Genomic DNA, 22,063 nt, shown 5'->3' on the forward strand with positions numbered 1-22,063 from the left:
GGATCTCCTGGGTGCTGCCTCTCTGAAGATAATAATCCCAACTTTTGTTTGGTCCTTGATAATTTGCAAAGTACATTTGGGCACATTAGTCTGGGCGTGTATGAGGGTAGAGAGTGTTCCAGATTTTCCAGTATTGGGAGAGATGCCTTGTGTGGGACTAGATGTCTCCCTTGAGGGTCAGGTAAGCAGGACCAGCGCCAGAAAAGGAGGATGTTTTTATTAACTCCTGGGCCAGGATTTGGAGTTGAGAGAGGACAGGGCTAGGTAGGGCTGGATGCCAGCTTGGAGGAGAGCAAGGGGCACCCGCTGGCATCTTAGAGAGGCAAGTCCAGGGATCCATAGGGTATAGGCGGAGAGAAGATCTGGGAGCCCACTTGCCAGGATCGCCGGGAGGCACGCCCCGGACTCCCCCTCCCTCGGGCCTGGGACTCCGCCTGCCCATAACCTACATTAACTCCCGAGCGCAGCCTGGGCCCATCTGCCGCCCCGCCCCACCTCGGTTCCCCACGCCAACCCGCTCGCGCCAGATGGTGGCTGGGAGGGGTGGCCGTGCGTGGGGGACCCCGGAGCCCGTCTCCTCACCTCGCCCCTCCCCCAACCCACGCTCCCAACCTCTTGTTTCTCATCCTTCCCACCCCCACACCCGTCCCCCAGTCCTCCACCACCACCACCCAACTCAAAAAAAAAAAAAAATCAGACCATGCTCGGCATTGGCAGCTGTTGGGCTCCTCGCCGCTCCCCCACCCTTACCGCCTCCCCCGGGTTCGCGCCGCGTCCCGGCTCCCCCCCGCGCTGATCTTAACGCCCGACTACAGCCATCACCTCGCGGGCGGGCTGACAGCTGAAGCCACAGGGCCCCCGCTGCCCTCGGCGTCGCAAAGAGAGAGCTCCCCGGCACCCCTGAGACTGGGAGAAGCCGGCCCTCCCCGGTCTGCGGCCTCCGGGGATCACGCCGGGTTCCGAGAAAGCAGCTGCGCTGCTGCCGCTTGGAGGAGTGGGGCCACCCAGGGGACCCTCTCGGGCGAGACTTGTGAAGCCGCCTGAAACTCAAACAGCTCCGCAAGCCTCCAGTTCCACCCCACATCCCGCCTTATGAGGCGAGGACCCGGGCCGACCCGGCCTCAGTCCCTCACCTTGATTCTCCAGTGGCCTGAGCCAACTCTGGCGTCAGGAGAGTTCCTCCTTGCCCCAGCTGAGCGACAGGGCGCGGCCGGGGGCTTGGGGCTGCTGGGGTGGGGGGAGGCAGTGGGCGCAGGAACTGAAGCTGGACTCAGGTGAGGGGACGCGCTGGAGGCGGGGCCAGAACCTCATTACCATACAGCTGAGGACGCGCCCCCCTCCTACCTCCGGGACCACGCCCCGCCCTCCCCCACCTCAGGGACCGCGCGTCTGGGTCTCTGGCACGCGCCAAGCCCTGGCAGGGGGCAGAAGGGAGAAGGCACGCGCTGGGCACGCCCCCCCTTAGCTAGAGAGGGAGACGCCCAACAGGTGCACAGAGAGGGCCCCGAGCTTAGCCCCTAGCCTTGCTCAGAGTGGCCACAGAGAGGTTAACGCTTCTGCTGGCTTCCCTGCTGCGCTGGGGACGCGTGGTGGGTGGGCACTCATAGGTTGGGGGCCGTTGAGACAAGGGCTCCAGAAGCTCCAGGAAGGAAAAGGAGATCGGATTTCCCTAGCGCTGGTTTTCGCATTCCGGGCTTAAGTTCTTTTTACCTGCTTTGGAACACTAGGTAACTAGCGCCTGCTGCGGATGCACAGCCTACAGGGACTGCCTAGTGTCTCCGCCCCCAAGACCATCCCCGAACCACCCACTCACCTCCTGCCCCATTACCGGGCAACCCCTCTATCCTCCGGCGGCCAGGGTCTCAGCCCTTAACCCCGCCATCACGGAGGACTGGTCACCTCGGCACGCGCAGAGCTGGGGGACCTAGAGGTTGGGAGCGGCACGGAGGGGCGGGGACCTGCGCCCGACTGGCTGACGGGGAGGGGGGAGCGGCGGGGGCGGAGGCCCCCTCCGGGCGGCGCTGGGACTGTAGCAGCTAGAGGCCGGGAGGGGAGGGGAGAATGACCATGAGTCTGAGTGACAGGCGGCGAGGAGAGGAGCCAATATATATAAGGAAGGCTCCCAGCGCGCAGGTTTCAGTAGCGGCGCTGCGCGCAGGCCGGGAACACGAGGCCAAGAGCCGCAGCCCCAGCCGCCTTGGTGCAGCGTACACTGGCACTAGCCCGCTTGCAGCCCCAGGATTAGACAGAAGACGCGTCCTCGGCGCGGTCGCCGCCCAGCCTTAGTCACCTGGATTACCTACAGCGGCAGCTGCAGCGGAGCTAGCGAGAAGGCCAAAGGGGAGCAGCGTCCCAAGAGGAGCGCCTCTTTTCAGGGACCCCGCCGGCTGGCGGACGCGCGGGAAAGCGGCGTCGCGAACAGAGCCAGATTGAGGGCCCGCGGGTGGAGAGAGCGACGCCCCAGGGGATGGCAGCAGCGTCCCGGAGCGCCTCTGGCTGGGCGCTACTGCTGCTGGTGGCACTTTGGCAGCAGGTAACACGTCCCGCGCCCTCTCCGTCCCCTCTGCCGCGCTCTGGGCCTCAGCCCCGGGCACCAGCTGAGCTGACCGGTCCCTTCCCTCCTTCCCTCGGTCCCTGTGCAATAGCGCGCGGCCGGCTCCGGCGTCTTCCAGCTGCAGCTGCAGGAGTTCATCAACGAGCGCGGCGTACTGGCCAGTGGGCGGCCTTGCGAGCCCGGCTGCCGGACTTTCTTCCGCGTCTGCCTTAAGCACTTCCAGGCGGTCGTCTCGCCCGGACCCTGCACCTTCGGGACCGTCTCCACGCCGGTATTGGGCACCAACTCCTTCGCTGTCCGGGACGACAGTAGCGGCGGGGGGCGCAACCCTCTCCAACTGCCCTTCAATTTCACCTGGCCGGTGAGCACAGCCTGGGCGCACTGGGAGGTCGCAGAAGCCGAGAGAGGAGGCGCCCTGGGACCAAAGCCCCCTCCCCAGATTTCCTTGTACACACCCCCCCACCCCCAAAAAGCCCAGGATGCATTCTTTCCTGGCTCTTCCCGACTCTCTCCTGAGACTGATCCCAGAAAAGGCTCTCACCAGTCTCCGTCTTCCCAGTTTATGTCCCCCCGTCCCCAGCTCTTGGGACACGATTTTCATTACCTACCACTCTGGGGCGGTACCCTACCACCCCCTCCTCCAGTGGCTTTCCCTTACACTCTCCCGTCTCTCAACCCTCCCTCTACCGGGGGTTCTCCTCTCGCCTTCCCTGCTCAAGCGCTACACTGTGCACAGCCCCGTTATGTTGACCCGGGCGCAGTAACTGAATCCTGCAATTAGATTAATTAAACAGGCTGCCGCAAGGCACCCCCACCTCTCCCCGCTTGCTCATCTCGCCATCTCTCCGTCCCCCCACCCCCTTTCCCAGGGTACCTTCTCACTCATCATCGAAGCTTGGCACGCGCCAGGAGACGACCTGCGGCCAGGTGAGTAGCTCGCTCCGCCACCACAGGGGGGCGACACAGCGCAGCGCCGAAAGAGTTAATCTGTTCTAGGCGGGGGAAGTGCGGGCTTGGGGGTGGGAGGCAGGACGCTTAGCTTGGCCCGGAGCTGCGCCCCGCGCTGGACGCTCGGATTCCGCTCGCTGCCTGGACTCAGAGCACAATTGCGTTTCCTGCGGGTTATTTTTGGCGTGGGAACGCGGGGAGTACGGCGGTGAGAAAGGCTGAAGCTGCCAGCGCCGCTGACGGGCCCCTTCCTGTATTTTACACCTTTCGCGAATTCCGCTCCTTTGGAAAGGGAATAATGGCTTTGGGATGTTGTTCTGACACAGAGGAAAAGGATATTTCAGCAGCACAACAATTCTCACTTTGAAAAGGAAAAAAGAAAACCATTACCCACCTCTGGAGGCAGAACCCCTGAATGGGCACCAAAGGACCCCCTGCTCCCAGGGTCCTCTCTAGCCTGGGGAGCTTTTCTTTCTTTTTCTCTTTTTTCCATTTTGACCTCTTTTCCTCTTTCCCCTCCCTATCTGCCTCCAAGACCCTGGGATATCTTAACATCCTTCTATTGTCCCCTTTTTGAATACTATCAGGCCCCCTGCACATGCACACACATAGGGCAGCTACGTAGCGGGGCTTTGGGTCCCTCTGGCCTGTTCTTGCTGGCAGGCGGGGGTCATCTGGATAACTGGGCTGATTGGTTGGCTGATCACCATCATCACAGCCAAGAAGGACATTGGCCAGCCGTCACTGGCACCCTTGGGGACTGGCGACCCTTCCCTGACCCGACCCTCTGCCCCCTCAGAGGCCTTGCCACCAGATGCACTCATCAGCAAGATCGCCATCCAGGGCTCCCTAGCTGTGGGTCAGAACTGGTTATTGGATGAGCAAACCAGCACCCTCACAAGGCTGCGCTACTCTTACCGGGTCATCTGCAGTGACAACTACTATGGAGACAACTGCTCCCGCCTGTGCAAGAAGCGCAATGACCACTTCGGCCACTATGTGTGCCAGCCAGATGGCAACTTGTCCTGCCTGCCCGGTTGGACTGGGGAATATTGCCAACAGCGTAAGCAGTCAAGCTCCCACCTGTGTGGAAGGGGAGGGTCCCCTGAGGAAACACAGTGGAGCTTCTTGGTCACAGCTTGCCTCCCTTGAAGAGTGGGTCTGGGCCTCCTACTAGCTGGGCCTCAGGGATGCTGAGGGTGGGCTTGACCTCAGACCTCCTATCTGTTCCCAGTGCTCCTCCCATCATGCCAAAGCCCACAAGAACCCCATCATGACATTCCATCCAGTTTGGCTTCTCCTTCCCTGTGCCATTATTTCACTTTAAGACACTCGGGGCTCCTCTGGGAGGCCAGGAGTAGGAAGAGGGCCCAGGAGAGCTAGGGGATCCCCAGGGCCAGCAGGTGAGAATGGGGCTTAAGAGTCCTTGGTATCCCAGCCTCACCCAGCTCTGTGTTCTTCCCTTAGCTATCTGTCTTTCGGGCTGTCATGAACAGAATGGCTACTGCAGCAAGCCAGCAGAGTGCCTGTGAGTAGGGGACAGGAAGTGGTGAGTGGGAGCCCTCCCTTGGCCAAGGCCTCTCACCTCACTCTGCCTCTCTCTTGTTCCCCAGCTGCCGCCCAGGCTGGCAGGGCCGGCTGTGTAACGAATGCATCCCCCACAATGGCTGTCGCCACGGCACCTGCAGCACTCCCTGGCAATGTACTTGTGATGAGGGCTGGGGAGGCCTGTTTTGTGACCAAGGTGAGTCAGGGTGAAGAGAGGGTGCAGAGGGTGCAAGAGATATGGGGCTGGGGGGTGGAAATCTGATTCGTCACCTGGATCCTTCTTACTTGGTGACTGCAGACTTGGCTCTCCCATGATCTTCCAAGGATCTTGGGTCTTTGAAGGATCTTTACAACTGGCCCAGAATGAGGCGGTGGGTCCTTCTCCAGGTGCGGAGGCAGGGTGGCTGAAAAACCCAGGGGGGTGACAAGGTCAGCAGCCTGGAGGTTGCACTCATAAATCCTAGCAAAGCCAAGGAGAGAGGGATGGCAGGCTCAGTTCCTCTTTCTACCCCGTAGTTACCTATTAACCCCCTGAGTGTTTGCTTACCTTCCAGGGCTGTTTGAGCAGCTCTCCCCTAAACAGCTGTCTGGTGGGGTGTGCCCACCGGCCACCTGAGGCTGTGGGTGAGCTGGGCCTCTGGGCGGAGTGGCATCTAACCGACTTTTCGGTGTGGGCACAAACGGCCTCCCCTGCTCTTACCTAGTTACCACCTGCCTGAACCCATGCGGTCTCTACCTGTTTAGGGGTAGTCACTCTCTGGCTATACAGGGGCCTTTCAGCCCCAACCTTGGGGGAGGAGGAAGCCTTTTTTCTTGCATCCTGCTAGCCAGCTGCAGCCAGCTGCAGCTCCCATTTTCAGTATCAAATGGGTGCACCTGCTGCCCAGAGACACCGGCGCAGGCCTGGGTAGGGTGGGCGGAGAGCTTGCCAGGGTGGAAAGAAATTGCCTACGCCCTGACTTGCTGTCAACAAGGGGCTTGGGATTCAGTCCCTGTGTTGTGTGTGTGTGTGTGTGTGTGTGTGTGTCTGTCCCTTTACTACCATCCCCGCCCCAACACTCACACACCTGGTTCCTGCTCATTCTCTTCCCTCTCCACCATATTTGCTCCCAGGTGACACAGTCATATACTCATCATATGCAAACACAGCACTTACAGGCCATATATTTACTCTGTCTGGTTCTCCCTCCCTGTCCTTCCCAAATAAAAAAACAAATACTTATATTTCAAAATACCCTTGTAACACCTCTTCCTTTAAAAAATGCCTGATTACTGCCTATGGTGGCTCTCATCTCTCCTCTACCATTTCTACCTGTTGAAATGTTATCCCTCCTTCCAGGCTTATCTCAGCTGCCCCTCCTCCATGAAGCCTTTTCTGACTTCCTCCCCGACATGTGGCCTTGCCCTCTGCTCTTCTTCCTTATCTTCATCCTACTTGGGTTGGCAGTTTGTGAGTTTCCCTGGCAGGACGTCTTCCAGTTCCAGTTGTGTTGTTTCACTTTTGGTTGACTGCACTGGTCATATGTGATTCAAGGTGCTTTAAGAAACATGATTTTCATCCTGGCTAACACAGTGAAACCCTGTCTGTATTAAAAATACAAAAGTTAGCCAGGTGTGGTGGCAGGCACCTGTAGCCCCAGCTGCTGGGGAGGCTGAGGCAGGAGAATGGCATGAACCTGGGAAGTAGAGCTTGCAGTGAGCCGAGGTCGTGCCACTGCACTCCAGCCTGAGCGACAGAGCAAGACTCCGTCTCAAAAAAAAAGAAACATGATTTTAGGCTGGGTGCGATGGCCTGTAATCCCAGCACTTTGGGAGGCCGAGGTAGGTGGATCACTTGAAGTCAGGAGTTCGAGACCAGCCTGGCCATCCTGGTGAAACCCCTGTAAAAATACAAATATTAATCGGGCACAGTGGCGCATGCCTGTAATCCCAGCTACTTAGAAGGTTGAGGTATGAGAATCGCTTGAACCCGGAAGGCGAAGGTTGTAGTGAGCCTATATCATATCACTGCACTCCAGCCTGGGCGACAGAGTGAGACTCTGTTAAAAAAAAAAAAAAAAAAGAAGGAAAGAGAGAGAGAGAAAAAAAAGATTTTATTGGTGGTAGAGGAAGGATGTTTGGGCCTGGGAGACTTTGAGTTGAGGTGTCTTTGAGCCAAACATGGGGGCAAACATGGACTGCAAGGAGCCTGGAGGTGACTGCATTCCCTGGCCCTGCTCAGCTGCTTGGTTCCTGTTTCTGCAGATCTCAACTACTGCACCCACCACTCCCCATGCAAGAATGGGGCAACGTGCTCCAACAGTGGGCAGCGAAGCTACACCTGCACCTGTCGCCCAGGCTACACTGGTGTGGACTGTGAGCTGGAGCTCAGCGAGTGTGACAGCAACCCCTGTCGCAATGGAGGCAGCTGTAAGGTGAGACCCAGACCAGCGCAGGAAGACAGAGGTGTCAGGTGGTGTCTGGGCATCCCTAACCTAGGCAGCTAGTGGATGTACAGCCATGGACAGGCATTGTGGGCAGGTGGAGCCCAGCCTTCAGTCACACATCCCTGCCCCCCAGGGTCTGACTTTGGCCCCTTTATGGTCTCTCTCCAGGACCAGGAGGATGGCTACCACTGCCTGTGTCCTCCGGGCTACTATGGCCTGCATTGTGAACACAGCACCTTGAGCTGCGCCGACTCCCCCTGCTTCAATGGGGGCTCCTGCCGGGAGCGCAACCAGGGGGCCAACTATGCTTGTGAATGTCCCCCCAACTTCACTGGCTCCAACTGCGAGAAGAAAGTGGACAGGTGCACCAGCAACCCCTGTGCCAACGGTGCGTGCTGCTGCCCTGCTAACCTGGTGGACTGGCCCTAGGGCTGAGAGAGACTTCTGGTGAGGGAGGGTCAGGAGAGGAGCGAGGCATTGTCTGCCACTCTGGCCCCCCATCTGCTCTGGAGGGCGAAGAGCTTGCTTGATCAGCTGGGGGGCTGTGGAAGCGGAGCTGGTTAGTTGCACGCAGGCCTTAGGAGCAGGGGTGGTGTGCACCCTGCATAGCTTCCATTCCTATTCCCATGTCAGAACCCCGTCCTGGCTGGGGTGGCCTCTGACCCTCCCCAGGAAGTCCTGAGCTGGAGAGAGGGATGTTGGAGGCTTCATGTTTCTCCTCAAAGGAGGCAGTGATTCAGTCAGAGCCCTGCTCCTGGAGGCCTCATCTTGCCCCATGCCCAGGTAGAGCATGAGGTAGCATGAGGCATCTTGAATGTTTGCACCTTTTGAGGCACAAAGCCTGTTGGTAATCCTTGTCTATCTGGCTCCCAGGTGACCCTCTGTGAGGCAGGCAGGCAGCGCTCAGGAGCTGGAGAGGGGTGGGAAGGGCTGAGAGGGAGTCTGCTCTCTCACTGAAGCCTCTGGCACTGCCATTTCTTCATCACTGAATGGGAAACTATAATGCCTGTCCTCTGTCCTTCATGTGGTTGTGAAGATGAAGTAAAACAATCATGATTGTACTTATCCGAGCATTAACTATATACCAAACATGGGCTCTTGCCTTCATGTACCTTCCCGGCTATCCTATGAAGGGGCTAGCATTCTACTCCAGTCTAACAAATGGGGAAACTGAGGCTTAGAGACATGGTTAAGCAGCAAGTGCCAGATCTCAGGCCAGAGAGTGACTGCTGAGGTCCAAACTCAAGCCTATCTGTCTGATTCTAAGTTAAAGTTCTGTAAGATGCTAGTCATTTTTATACATGAGCCCACTGAGGCCGAGAGAATCAAGGTCATGCTAAACTCCAGGTCTCCTGACTCTGTGCAGTTCTCTTTGTAGTGGGCTCTGCAGGTGGAGGTAGAAGGGCCCGAACGTGTTCCTGGAATGGGGCTCCCACCCCCTGCCCCAGGGAGCTCCCAGGGTATCACTGACTTGTGTCTCATGCGTCCTCACAGGGGGACAGTGCCTGAACCGAGGTCCAAGCCGCATGTGCCGCTGCCGTCCTGGATTCACGGGCACCTACTGTGAACGCCACATCAGCGACTGTGCCCGTAACCCTTGCGCCCATGGTGGCACTTGCCATGACCTGGAGAATGGGCTCATGTGCACCTGCCCTGCCGGCTTCTCTGGCCGACGCTGTGAGGTGCGGACATCCATCGATGCCTGTGCCTCGAGTCCCTGCTTCAATAGGGCCACCTGCTACACTGACCTCTCCACAGACACCTTTGTGTGCAACTGCCCTTATGGCTTTGTGGGCAGCCGCTGCGAGTTCCCCGTGGGCTTGCCGCCCAGCTTCCCCTGGGTGGCCGTCTCGCTGGGTGTGGGGCTGGCAGTGCTGCTGGTACTGCTGGGCATGGTGGCAGTGGCTGTGCGGCAGCTGCGGCTTCGACGGCCAGACGACGGCAGCAGCGAAGCCATGAACAACTTGTCGGACTTCCAGAAGGACAACCTGATTCCTGCCGCCCAGCTTAAAAACACAAACCAGAAGAAGGAGCTGGAAGTGGACTGTGGCCTGGACAAGTCCAACTGTGGCAAACAGCAAAACCACACATTGGACTATAATCTGGCCCCAGGGCCCCTGGGGCGGGGGACCATGCCAGGAAAGTTTCCCCACAGTGACAAGAGCTTAGGGGAGAAGGCGCCACTGCGGTTACACAGGTGAGTGGCACCCAGAAGCCCAGGGCCTGGCCACCGGCCCCAACATGGTTCTGCCTAGGCTCCTCTTAGGCCAGGCGGGAAGCAGTTAAGCAGCTGAGGTTTTGTTACTGACAGGAAGATCCTCCAGTAGGATTTCTGTCAGGGGTCCTTTGTCCTTCCCTCCCATTCATTCATTTGTTCATTCACACATGTCAAGTGTCCCTAGGGTGTCTCTTGTGACTTCCGTCTTTCCACAGTGTGGCTTGCCTCCAGTGGCAGCACTGGCTTTATGCAGGGCTCAGACCCTTCTGGTGAGGTTGGGAGGCCTGTGACTCTCTTAGGGGCCTTTTCCTAAGTGCCCCCCTGCAGCAGCCCAGCACTGGGCACGTCCAGCCCCTGTGTCTTCCCCAAGAACCACCCTGCAGGTGCCCTTTGGCTCTCCAGGGTCCTCCCTCCCCCCGAGCCTCTCCCCGTCCCTCCCTTACACGCCTGTCTTGTGTTCCCTCAGTGAAAAGCCAGAGTGTCGGATATCAGCGATATGCTCCCCCAGGGACTCCATGTACCAGTCTGTGTGTTTGATATCAGAGGAGAGGAATGAATGTGTCATTGCCACGGAGGTGAGTGCTGGGCTCGCCTTTCCTTCTGCCTTTTGTGGGTGGGAAAGTGGCCTGGTCACTCTTGACCCATGGGCCATTCCTGAAGGGTAGGTCAGAACCCTGCCTTGGCAGGCCAAGTTCAGCGGACTCTTGGGTCCCTGCTGGCCTCATTGCCACTAAGGGTGTGAAACAGGAACCATGGCGGCAAGCCTGGTCTGGTCCTTTCCTGCTGTATTGGTGCTGGGTTGGGCAGCCACAGCACTGCTTGCCAGCCTCTGATGGGTGAGGGGGCCCCTCACCCCTTGTGCCCTTCCTGCCCCTTCCCACTGGCTTCCTCCATTGACCTCATGAGCACAAGCTCCCAGGCCCGTGTGTGTGTTGGGCCGAAGACTGGGGAGGACTGCCCCACCTGCCCTTAGCCCCTGCCTGCCCCATCGCCTTCTCCCAGGGAGGCCCAGGGAGGGCCTGGAGGGAGTGCACATGCCCAGGGTAACCTGTTTCCCTGCCTTCCGCTTGCTCCCAGGTATAAGGCAGGAGCCTACCTGGACATCCCTGCTCAGCCCCGCGGCTGGACCTTCCTTCTGCATTGTTTACATTGCATCCTGGATGGGACGTTTTTCATATGCAACGTGCTGCTCTCAGGAGGAGGAGGGAATGGCAGGAACCGGACAGACTGTGAACTTGCCAAGAGATGCAATACCCTTCCACACCTTTGGGTGTCTGTCTGGCATCAGATTGGCAGCTGCACCAACCAGGGGAACAGAAGAGAAGAGAGATGCCACTGGGCACTGCCCTGCCAGTAGTGGCCTTCAGGGGGCTCCTTCCGGGGCTCCGGCCTGTTTTCCAGAGAGAGTGGCAGTAGCCCCATGGGGCCCGGAGCTGCTGTGGCCTCCACTGGCATCTGTGTTTCCGAAAGTGCCTTTGGCCCAGGCTCCACGGCGACAGTTGGGCCCAAATCAGAAAGGAGAGAGGGGGCCAATGAGGGCAGGGCCTCCTGTGGGCTGGAAAACCACTGGGTGCGTCTCTTGGCGGGGTTTGCCCTGGAGGTGAGGTGAGTGCTCGAGGGAGGGGAGTGCTTTCTGCCCCATGCCTCCAACTACTGTATGCAGGCCTGGCTCTCTGGTCTAGGCCCTTTGGGCAAGAATGTCCATCTACCCGGCTTCCACCACCCTCTGGCCCTGGGCTTCTGTAAGCAGACAGGCAGAGGGCCTGCCCCTCCCACCAGCCAAGGGTGTCAGGCCTAACTGGGGCACTCAGGGCAGTATGTTGGAAATTCCACTGAGGGGGAAATCAGGTGCTGCGGCCGCCTGGGCCCTTTCCTCCCTCAAGCCCATCTCCACAACCTCGAGCCTGGGCTCTGGTCCACTACTGCCCCAGACCACCCTCAAAGCTGGTCTTCAGAAATCAATAATATGAGTTTTTATTTTGTTTGTTTTTTTTTTTGTAGTTTATTTTGGAGTCTAGTATTTCAATAATTTAAGAATCAGAAGCACTGACCTTTCTACATTTTATAACATTATTTTGTATATAATGTGTATTTATAATATGAAACAGATGTGTACAGGAGTTTATTACTTATTGGGCCCTGTCTTTGTGATGGTACCCCTGCCCTCTCACCCAAAAAACTCTAAACTCCCTTCTACTGCTGCCATGTGCCCCGCCGGAACCCCTGGGACCCGTGCAGACACTTGGATTTGGCATGTCGTACCCCAGGCCCTTGTCTTCTTCCATTCGTTGAGGAGCCGAGCCTCACCCATCTAGTCCCCAGCCTCAGCCAGCCTTCCTTGCCTGCTGACTTTGAGTTGGTACAGTGCCCCCTTCCCTCTTTATGCCCTCACCATTCCTGGGGCATGTTCCTCCTGACCTGAATCACTTCTTCCTTCCTCTCTTCAAGCCTGAAAAAGCTTATGGGGCTCCCTAGTTCTGCCTGTTTTTCTCATATTCAAAAGGATTCTCTTGGCCAGGCGCGGTGGCTCACGCCTATAATCCCAGCACTTTGGGAGGCCAAGGCAGGCAGATCACGCGGTCAAGAGATCGAGACCATCCTGGCTAATAGGGTGAAACCCTGTCTCTACTAAAAATACAAAAAATTAGCCCAGTGTGGTGGCGGGTGCCTGTAGTCCCAGCTACTCGGGAGGCTGAGGCAGGAGAATGGCATGAACCCAGGAGGTGGAGCTTGCAGTGAGCCGAGATAGCGCAACTGCACTCCAGCCTGGGCGACAGAGCGAGACTCCATCTCAAAAAAAAAAAAAAAAAAAAAAAAAAAGCATTCTCTTGTCGGTGGATGGGATAGGGCCTCTGCACCCTGGTGACATCTGAGTCCTTCCTCCTGCTGTTGCAGGGTGCCTGGCTCTTTTCTTAGCCCCAGCAGGGTACAGGTTTCAGGAGACAGGGCAGGAGGGAGGTTTGCCTTGTTTTTCCTCTTTGTAGCAGACAAGAGCGCTGAGAGTCTGAGCACCTTGTCTGCCCAGGGCTGCTAGAATTTATTGAAGACTGCAAAGACAGGGAGAAAGGGGAGGAGGAGGTAGCCTTCCCTGAGTCCAGGTTTCTCTTGCTGAGGCACTAATGAGGGGGTTTCCAGTCTCACTAGGCGTTTCATGCCTAGCTTCCTCTAAGGCACAGGATAGTCCCTAGGGTGCCACAGCCCTCTCTATAGCCGAAAATATGCTTCATGGAGAGCAAATTATGAAAAAATGAGCCACTGACAAAAAGCTGAGCAGATGATCCCAGCTCTCAGCCTGTCCACAGTAAAGCAAAATAGACCCATTAGATGCCCTGCTCCTAATGGAGTCCAAGGGTTTGGAGTGCTACTTGCCCTCCCTTTTTTCCTCTCTCCTTGACACAGACACACCATGCCCACCCCAGACCTGGGTGCTTATGCCAGAGACACAGGAGCACGCACACGCTCCACGCCTCACTCATCGCTCCCTGTTCCCTTCACTGTACACACAGGGTATCAAACAGGAAAGCATTCAGGGAACCGTTCCCACAGCCTGAGCCGGCAGCAGGGGGAAGAACAACACGACCTTACTCTTCCTGCCCAAAATGAAACAGGAAAGCAGCTCCCAGGCCCTAGGGGGGTACGGGAGGGGGGAACTGGGCTGGGACACGAAGGCAAGATGACGAGGCTCCCATGTGGGGGACAGGTAGGACACCCGCAGGCCTGCACGTCCACAACACCAGGCTGTGACGGGCTGCACAGGCTGCCAGACTCGCAGAGAAGAGCCCCGGAGAGGAGTTGGCTGGCAAAGCTCACAGCTGCTCTGATGCACTAGATGGGGAGCTGGAGAGCCCACCAAAAAAGCTGGCTTTCTGGGGAAAGTGGGGACCCGTGGGGAACTTGGTCTGGGCAGCTCCGACCTGCAGCTCATGCCAGGCTCCACCTTTAACAACATCCCACAAGCTGGGCAGGCACTTGGGGTGTAAACAGGCCACAGCGGAGGAAGCCCCTTCTCCCCAGGATTTCCTGAGAGTCCAGCCCCTTCTGATAGGTAAGGCACCCAAGACCCTCATGATCACTTGAGTGTCCTGGGGTACAGGAGATCTCCTAGGCTTGGCAGAAAGGAGGCCAGATAATGGTTCTAGACTCACTGTGAGGTGCCTTCCACAGGTTAGCAAATGCCCACCTTTAATTTGCATGGGTATTTCACCAGGGAATTCGGAGTTTAGTAGTTCCTTAACAGCCTGGAGCCAGTGCCCTGCCTGGAGAATCAATTTGACCCCACGGTGACCTGAGGACAGCTGCTTTTCCAGGGCCCCTCGGCTGGTAGAGTCAGGGAGGGGTTGTGCAGAAGGAGAAATGACTTTATTCTGCTTGCTCAGCCAGGGTTCCCTCTCCTGCCTCAGGGCCAGGGTCAGCCTGGTCAGGGGGTAGGGAAAAAAGGACAGTGGCTCCCACCTCCCCCATCCCAGGCTAGAAAAGGCCACCAGACTAAACCACGGTGGTGTGGATGCTCCATCTCTTGACTGGGACCCACAGAGCTCTCCGTAGCTTCCCTCGCCGCAGCTCTCCCAGCCTCTCCCTCTGGATCCACAGGATCAGCGGCCCCAGCCCTCCGCCCCACGTGGCTTGCTGCATTCCGGGAAGGGGGTGGAAATGATTCACTGGGGGAACTGTGACTGTCCCTTCCTCGGGCGGGGATGCGCCTGCGAGGTCCCAGCGGCCTTCCCTGGGAGGCTGCGCCCTCCCTCGCGCCCAGGGCGCCCCGAGGCCTGCGCGGCGGCGGAAGGGGCAGGTGCGCCTGCCCGCCCGCCCGGGTCAGCCCTCCACCTGCCGCCGCCGTGCCCCGCAGCTCCCGCGGCTCCCCGCCCCCCGCGCTCTTTGTTACAGCCCGACTTCCTGTTTGCGGCAGCCGACCCGGCTCACTTCCCGGGCCGGGAAGCCGCCGAAGGCCGCGAGCTTCTCGGAGGCTCCCCCGCCCGCTCGGCTCCGCCTCCTGCCTCCCCAGTCTCGCTCCGGCCGCGGCCGCGGGAAGCGGAGCCGCAGGCGGGCAGGCGGGCTGGACCGCGCGGGCCCCGCTGCCCGGCACTAGAGGGCGCTGCGCGGCCGTCGGGGCTGCGCCCGGGAGGGGCCGCCGACCCCGGGAGGCTCTCTGGGGCCGCCCTTTCTCCGTCCGGGGCCGATGGGACGAAGGCGGCAGGGGGCGGCCAGACGCCCGAGCTCCCTCCGGGCTCCGAGCCCCTAAGCCGAACGGGCAAAATGGGAAGAACCCAGTGCGGGGCTTTCCCCCAAATATCCTCACAGTGTCCTGGGGAACAGGCCCTTTCCCCTGCCCCCGCCGTCGCAGCAGCCAGTCCCCCTCGCCACCCAACAGGCCTCCGGCCATCCTGGTCCAGAGACATCCTCAAGGGAAGGGAATGGGGTCGAGGAGGGCCGGACACCGGTATGAGTTATGGGGCTGGAGCTCCCTTCCAGCGCCACCCCTCATTGCCGGGTGCTCTGGGACAAGTCCATCTACTTCATTCCTTCAACACTGATTAGCATTGGAGGCAGGACTTGCTGTGTGCCCAGGGCCGCTAACTATCTAGCTGCTTATCCTTAACCTCTCTGCGGGTAATGCCTGTTAGGCGTTGCTAGGGGGGTTGAAATGAGGATGTATGGAAGCGTTTGTGAGCAGTGTTGTAACCTCTGCTGGTGGGTTAATCCTCCTCACGCATCTCTAAGTGAGCCACTTTCTGGAGCTCCCACTGCCCCGGCCCACATCAGCGGGGTGGGACCTAGGGAGGTTGGGGTCTAGCAGGATAGTCCCAGTGTTAGCAGCAGCCAGGCCGTGGGGATCTGCGGCAACCTCAGTTCTTGCCTCAGAAGAAAGAATTCCACCAAGGGGCGTAAGGCAGAAGGAGAGACTGGGGCAATTTTTAGAGCAGGAGTGAAAGTTTATTACAACGTATTAGAGCAGGAACAAAAGGAAGTAAAGTACACTTGGAAGAGGGTCAAGTGGGCGACTTGAGAGATTCAAGTGCGCGTTTGAACTCTGACTTGGGGTTTTCTATGTTGGCGTGCATCCCCCCTCCCTGATTCTTCCCTGAGGATGGGCGGTCCGCATGCCTGAGGCCTGCCAGCTCTTGGGAGGGGTCGTGTGTGCAGTGTGCTTACTGGAGTTGTGCACATGCTCACCTGAGGCATTTTTCCCTCAATACTCGAGCATTCCTAGAGGAAGGTCAGATACCACTTGAGCTCCGCCATTTTGCCTCCTAGTGTAATCGCTTGAGCCCACTTGCCCACCTCCTGAGATCTTGTCGGGAAGCTGCTGATCAGTTTCAGGTGTTCCTCTCTATTCAGAGACTGTCTTGCAACAATTGTTATTTTAGAGAGACAGGGTAACAACCACCTGACCATCACCTGACGGTTGCCTGAGATTCCTGATGGGGGTCGAGGGCCCTCTCCTTTGCTGCTTATGCCTGTCTACTACCTACTGTTACACCAGCAGTACCCCTAGGACCAAGCAAGGCAGCTGAGATCACAGGTTTCCGTCACCATCACTTCCATGTGCTCCTGCCTTCCAGGAGCATCACTAATCTACGTCAACCTCCTCTGATGTAGGCAGAGGTAGAAGGGAGGCCCTTGCTGTGGGAAGGGGCAGCAGGACCCCCAAGTCCTTAAGAGTCACCTTCCCTTTGGAGATCTGCCACAAGTGACTTTTTACCACCTTTCTCTGGTCTCTGGGGCATGGTACCCCTTAACACTCTGGTCAAGAGTGGGCTCAGCTTATTTCCTTCATCCCCAAAGTTTCTCTGAGGCCAGGACGCAGGGCCCAAGAAGCCAAGTGAGTCTACAGCCAGACCCTCATGATGGTAACCAGCATCACAGGAATCCGGATTTAGCAACAGGTCGGCTCTGGCCCAGAAGTGCCCTGTGTCATGGCACCCCCTGCAGGGTAGAGCCACAGCCCTGCCAGGCATGGCTAGCCTGTCTGTCTCTAGTGACCCCTCCTCCTGGTGAGGCTTGGGGTTTTGCACACCGGCACTGGCCATTTGACTTGTTGGAGGATTGCTGTCCTTTTCCCACAGTGGCAGGTGTTGGGGCAAGGCTCATGGTACTAAGCCCAGTCTGTTCCGTTTCATTCCTATACCAGCAACTGCCATCCTCAGCGCTTCCTCTTCTGTCTCTCTGGTAGAGGAGATCTGAAAGGCCCTGGACATTCTCCATTCTATTAGCAGTGGGCCCTAGGGAAGAAGGGATCCCAGCTGCTCTCATTCATTTAAAGGGCTTCACTGCCTTGGCTCCCTGTGGGCCGCAGAATCTACACCACCACCCAGGCCCCTTGTGAGCACCCTGACTTCTCCACAATGCAGGTTTTCTGAGGCTTCTCTTCTAGAGCCAGGTCCCACCACACCACAGCATTTCCGTGAGATCTGAGGCTCACCCCAACCCTGTGGATCTCCTCTCTTTACAGCCCTGTCACCCCACTGAAATGCTCCCCACTACAGCTTCTCCTCAGCCCTGCAACGGGTTGCTTCCTGTCCCCACAAATTGTACTTTTCTGTCTCCTTGGAATTGGGAGCACCACCCACCAGTCCTCTGTTGGAACCCCAGCTTCTTTCCTTCCAGGTAGACGAGGACTGAGCTCTGGATAACTGGAATACCGGCCACCCCAGAGGTGCCTGGTCAGCCAGACCTCTCCACCTCCTTGGAGGCTAGAAAATGGGCAGAAAGCCAGGTTTTTCCACCATCCCAGGCACCCTTTTGCTAGGATATGAGTGAATCTTTACAGTCCCTGCTTTCGTGGACCAATGGCCAAGCAGCCTTCCCCCATTGGCCCTGGGTTTGGCTGGTACGCCCTGCAGAACAGCTGCCTGGGACTGTCTCTCCCTCTTCTGAGGTGGACTGTATGCAGGGATCCACTACTCCATCTGTCCCTCCTTTGGCCAGAATGTCGGTGGGACCTTCGCACAGGACCTGAAGACCTGCAGACACACTTACCTCTCAGAGGTCCGTGGGAGGTATGGTTCCTCATAGATGGTGGATTATTTACTAATTTATTTATTTTAGCACCTTCACCCCATGCATACACAGAAAATCTCTCTTGGCTCAAGCAACTGTTTGTTCTGTCAATAGGATGTTTGTTCTGCTAATAGTGTGCTTGGGTAAGACCATTACCCATTCTGTCTCTTAGAAACATGCCTTGGCTGGGCACGATGGCTCACACCTATAATCCCAGCACTTTGGGAGGCCAAGGCAGGTGGATCGCTTGAGCCCAGGAGTTCAAGACCAGCCTGGGCAACATGGGGAGACCCCATCTCTATAAAAATACAAAACAATTAGCCGGGTGTTGTGGGATGCACCTGTAGTCCCAGCTAATCAGTAGGCTGAGGTGAGAGGATTGCTTGAGCCTGGGAGACAGAGGCTGCAGTGAGCTGAGATTGTGCCATTGCACTCCAGCCTGGGTGACAGAGCTAGATCCTGTCTCAAAAACAAACAAAAACAATTAACTGGGCATGGTGGTGCATACCTGCAGGTCTCAGCCACTTGGGAGGCTGAAGTGAGAGGATCGCTTGAACCCAGGAGGTCAAGGCTGCAGTAAGCCATGATCGTGCCACTACACTCCTGCCTGGGGGACAGAGTGAGACCCTGTGTCAAACAAACAAAAAACACAGCCGGATGCAGTGGCTCACACCTGTAATCCCATCACTTTGGAAGGCCAAGGTGGACGGATCACTTGAGCTCAGAAGTTTGAGACCAGCCTGGGAAACATGACAAAACCCAGTCTCTAACAACAACAACAACAACAAAAATTAGCTGGATGGTGGCACGTGCCTGTAGTCCCAGCTACTCAGGAGGCTGAGATGGGAGAATCACTTGAGCCCGGGAGGTCGAGGCTGCAGTGAGCTGAGATTGAGACACTTCAGTTGCCTGGATGACAGAGCAAAACCCTGTCTCAAAACACTCCACATTTCTTTGGCACCCTACTTGCTAGAACAATCTGTGAATTGCATGGCGAGGATGGAGAGTGAGATAGCTGGAGGTTTCCTCTACTGATCCTAAAATGCTTACCTTGATCACTCCCTCCTGACTTTGTTCTGAGCTATTTCAGAATGAGAGGTTCACTTATGGCTCTGCCCTGAATGAAACAGAAAGTGAAATTGTCTGAAGTAAAGAGAATAAGAAGTCAACATTTGTTGAGTGTTCCTATGTGACAGGTACTGCCTACGGTATTATTTCTTTCAATCTTTTTCAGACCCTGCAAGGTCAATTCTATTACCTATTCCCTCTTTACAGTTGAGAAACCAAGAACTAAAGACACCATGCCTAGGGTCACTCAGCTGGTACGTGGTGGAGCTGAGCTCAAATCTGAGCAAGGTGAACTTAGAGGCAATGTCTGGGAAGGCTTTTCTTTTCTTCTTTTTTTTTATGATCACAGAGAGACCACATTTTTAAAATTGACAACTGAATCTCTACGTACGTACAGTTTTGCCCAAATTATAAGTGGCTCAACAATTATATTAATGATGCAAACTCATGAATGTTTACATAAAACTGGTGCTTTAGGTTTTGGTGCATTTTTTTTCCTCTGTTTTTTTTTTTTTTTTTTTTTTTTTTGAGATTGAGTCTCGCTCTCTCACCCAGGCTGGAGTGCAATGGCACGATCTTGGCTCACTGCAACCTCTGCCTCCCAGGTTCAAGTGATTCTCCTGACTCAGCCTCCTGAGTAGCTAGCTGGGATTACAGGCATGTGCAACCATGCCCAGCTAATTTTTGTGTTTTTAGTAGAGATGGGATTTCAACATCTTGGCCAGGCTGGTCTTGAACTCCCGACCTCAGGTGATCCGCCTGCCTCGGCCTCCCAAAGTGCTGAGATTACAGGTGTGAGCCACCATACCCGGCAGTTTTGGTGCATTTTTGTGCCAGCTACTTTAGTAGGTAAAACAAAAATAATGGAACTCAGCTACTTGAATCCATGAGAACCAGCTTTCAAAAAAAAGCACGGAGAAAGTGTATGCATAGTAGCGTTTTAAGAAAAGATCCCCATGTTCTCCTTCACAATTAGGACCACATTCCAAAAGCATAATTCTAGGTTGCTACAATGTCTTCTCTGCTACAAACCATTGTTTCAAAGGTTAAAGAAACAAGAAAGTAACTCACATAAAAGGGTTTTAAAATATTTTTCCTATTCAAAATAAAATAAAAATATATGATCTCCATAAAATTTTATTTATATGTGTATATATACATATGTATATGTGTGTGTACATATATATATATACACACACACGTATATGTATATATTATTTATTTATTTATTTTGGGATGGAGTCTCACTCTGTTGCCCAGGCTGGAGTACAGTAGAGTGATCTCAGCTCATTGCAACCTCCACCACCATGCCTGGCTAATTTTTGTTTTTTGTATTTTTTAGTAGAGACAGGGTTTCACCATGTTGGCCAGGCTGGTCTCAAACTCCTGGCCTCAAGTGATCCACCCAGAGTGCTGGGATGACAGGCGTGAGCCACCGCACCCAGCTGATCTCCATAAAACTGTAAAGAAATTATATCAAAATGTTGACCAGACAAGCCAGACCATTTGCCTTCACTGATTGCCTTGGAGGGCAGAGCACATGTGTCATCTACAAGGAAGGGGAGTTGGGGGTAGAGTTCCTGCTCTCCCCGAGCCTGTGGAGTGGGAGCGGACAGGAGCCCTTTGCCTTCCCTGGGGTTTTGCTTCCTTGTGTACAGAATTGAGAGAGGTGGGCTAGATGGCTTTTAAGAGACCCCTCAACTAAAAGTCAGCTTGAGATCCCATCTTTGAGCAGACATATAGGGTGGCAAAAGAAATGGATTAAAAAAGAGATGGATGAAGTCTTTCTCACCTTTTGATACCATCACTCAGAACTATTCTGTACTATAGTTCAAAGAAATCTTTGCCCGGTACTATTAAAGGGTATGCAGTGAGGCATCTGACAATGAAATTTTTGATAAAAAAGAAAAAACAACAACAAAAAGAAAGTTTTGATAAAAATGTAAACAGACTGTGTTAAGTTTGGGTGGAAAAACAAGGCACCACCATGTTACTACCAGCAGTCAGGACGTCCTGTCACTGAATTGTAGGAGTCCCCAATCTGGTTGGGAGAAATGTCGAGGGAGATGCACGTTCAGGCCATCCAACAGAGACCTAATGAGTGCACACTGCTCAGGACATGGAGAAACAGGGGCCCAGGAAGACAACTTTAATGAAACTGGTTCTAAAACAAAGGATGCAAGAGAGTTAAATGGTCCAAAGAGAGTGATGGCTTCTCATTTTCTGTCCCTTACAGAGACTACAAATATCATTTCTTCTGGAATCTAGCACATTTCCAAAATGCATCACTTATATTTTCCTCACAAGGCAGGCACACATTAAGCATGTGACAATCATATGATTTATTTGTGAGCCCCAGGGCTTCCAGGAGCTTTCCCAGAGCTTATGGTCAGAGGCGTCCTGAGATGTCAAATAGTAAAGCTTTCTCCACGGCCACATGTTCCTTTGATGTTTGGGTTATTGAACACAAACTCACTGGATAGTTTGTCTTCAGCATGGTCTTTCTGTTCCTAAAAGTGTTAGTTGTGCTTTCTTTTCGATGAACACTCTGACTCCATCTTGAATGACTTCTTCATCGAAATCTCCCTTGTCTTCGTTTATTCTAGACTATAAGAAAGGTCATTACAGGCCCTGGTTCGGACACCAACTTTTACACCTAATACTCAGGCTTATCTTGAAGAAGTTATTTTATCTTGTTTACTGCTGAAGGTGTCAGGCTGCGGGTGGCCCTCGTGGGCTGTAGCTTCCTCTTGCTCACAGTCCGGACAGTCCTCCGGACTAAGGAAGCCGACCTCTTTGTCGTCTGGTCCAGGTGCTTCAGGCCGGAGCTCGGCTGCCTCAGCCTCTTTCTTTGGACACAGCAGGCCCATTGATGCCACAAGCTCCGGCACACAGCGCACTCAGGCCTCTGGGAAGGTTTTTCATCCTTCAGAAATCAGCAGCTTTATAAGGCAACTTCATCCTTTAACATATGAATTAGCATCATTCCCTAGCTCCTAAAACAGCCTTCCACTGTTTCAGATAAACATGCTGACTAACGCCAGGAGGTGATGCCAATCTCTGGTAAGAGAAGAGAGAAGGAACAGATCCTCAGGAGATGAGAGGTAGCCACCTGGAGGGGAACAACAAGGAAACGTTAATTTGGGAAAGATCTAAAAAAGGAAACCACCACGTGCACCTCATGTGCGACTCTGCAAGGTGGAGGTGATGCCTGGGCCCATCGCTGCTCATAAACTGGCACCTCTGTGGGTATGACATCGGCGGCCCCCTCCTGTGGGGTGTTAGAAGGAAAGACGGGAAGGG

General features: G+C 55.5%; 1 protein-coding gene and 1 pseudogene across 1 annotated transcript; one reads left to right on the forward strand and one right to left on the reverse strand.

The window, feature by feature from the left end:
- Positions 1-2,043: 2,043 nt before the first annotated feature.
- DLL4 (delta like canonical Notch ligand 4) lies at positions 2,044-13,148 on the forward strand. The gene is made up of 11 exons (XM_003826603.6): positions 2,044-2,533; positions 2,646-2,915; positions 3,424-3,481; positions 4,302-4,565; positions 4,970-5,030; positions 5,116-5,246; positions 7,295-7,464; positions 7,645-7,864; positions 8,971-9,673; positions 10,161-10,269; positions 10,772-13,148. The coding sequence occupies exons 1-11, from the start codon at positions 2,468-2,470 to the stop codon at positions 10,775-10,777; spliced, it is 2,058 nt and encodes a 685-aa protein (XP_003826651.1). The 5' UTR covers positions 2,044-2,467; the 3' UTR covers positions 10,778-13,148.
- A 6,851-nt stretch (positions 13,149-19,999) lies between these two features.
- LOC100987510 (iron-sulfur cluster assembly 1 homolog, mitochondrial-like) lies at positions 20,000-21,695 on the reverse strand (annotated as a pseudogene).
- Positions 21,696-22,063: the final 368 nt, after the last annotated feature.

The sequence above is a fragment of the Pan paniscus genome, chromosome 16 (genome assembly GCF_029289425.2).
Source record: "Pan paniscus chromosome 16, NHGRI_mPanPan1-v2.0_pri, whole genome shotgun sequence".
NCBI lineage: Eukaryota > Metazoa > Chordata > Mammalia > Primates > Hominidae > Pan > Pan paniscus.

Coding starts and splice junctions, on each gene's coding strand:
- DLL4 (XM_003826603.6), top strand. CDS start 2,468: ATGGCAGCAGCGTCCCGGAGCGCCTCTGGCTGGGCGCTACTGCTGCTG. Junction 2,534..2,645: donor TGGTGGCACTTTGGCAGCAG/GTAACACGTCCC, acceptor CCTGTGCAATAG/CGCGCGGCCGGCTCCGGCGT. Junction 2,916..3,423: donor CCTTCAATTTCACCTGGCCG/GTGAGCACAGCC, acceptor CCCCTTTCCCAG/GGTACCTTCTCACTCATCAT.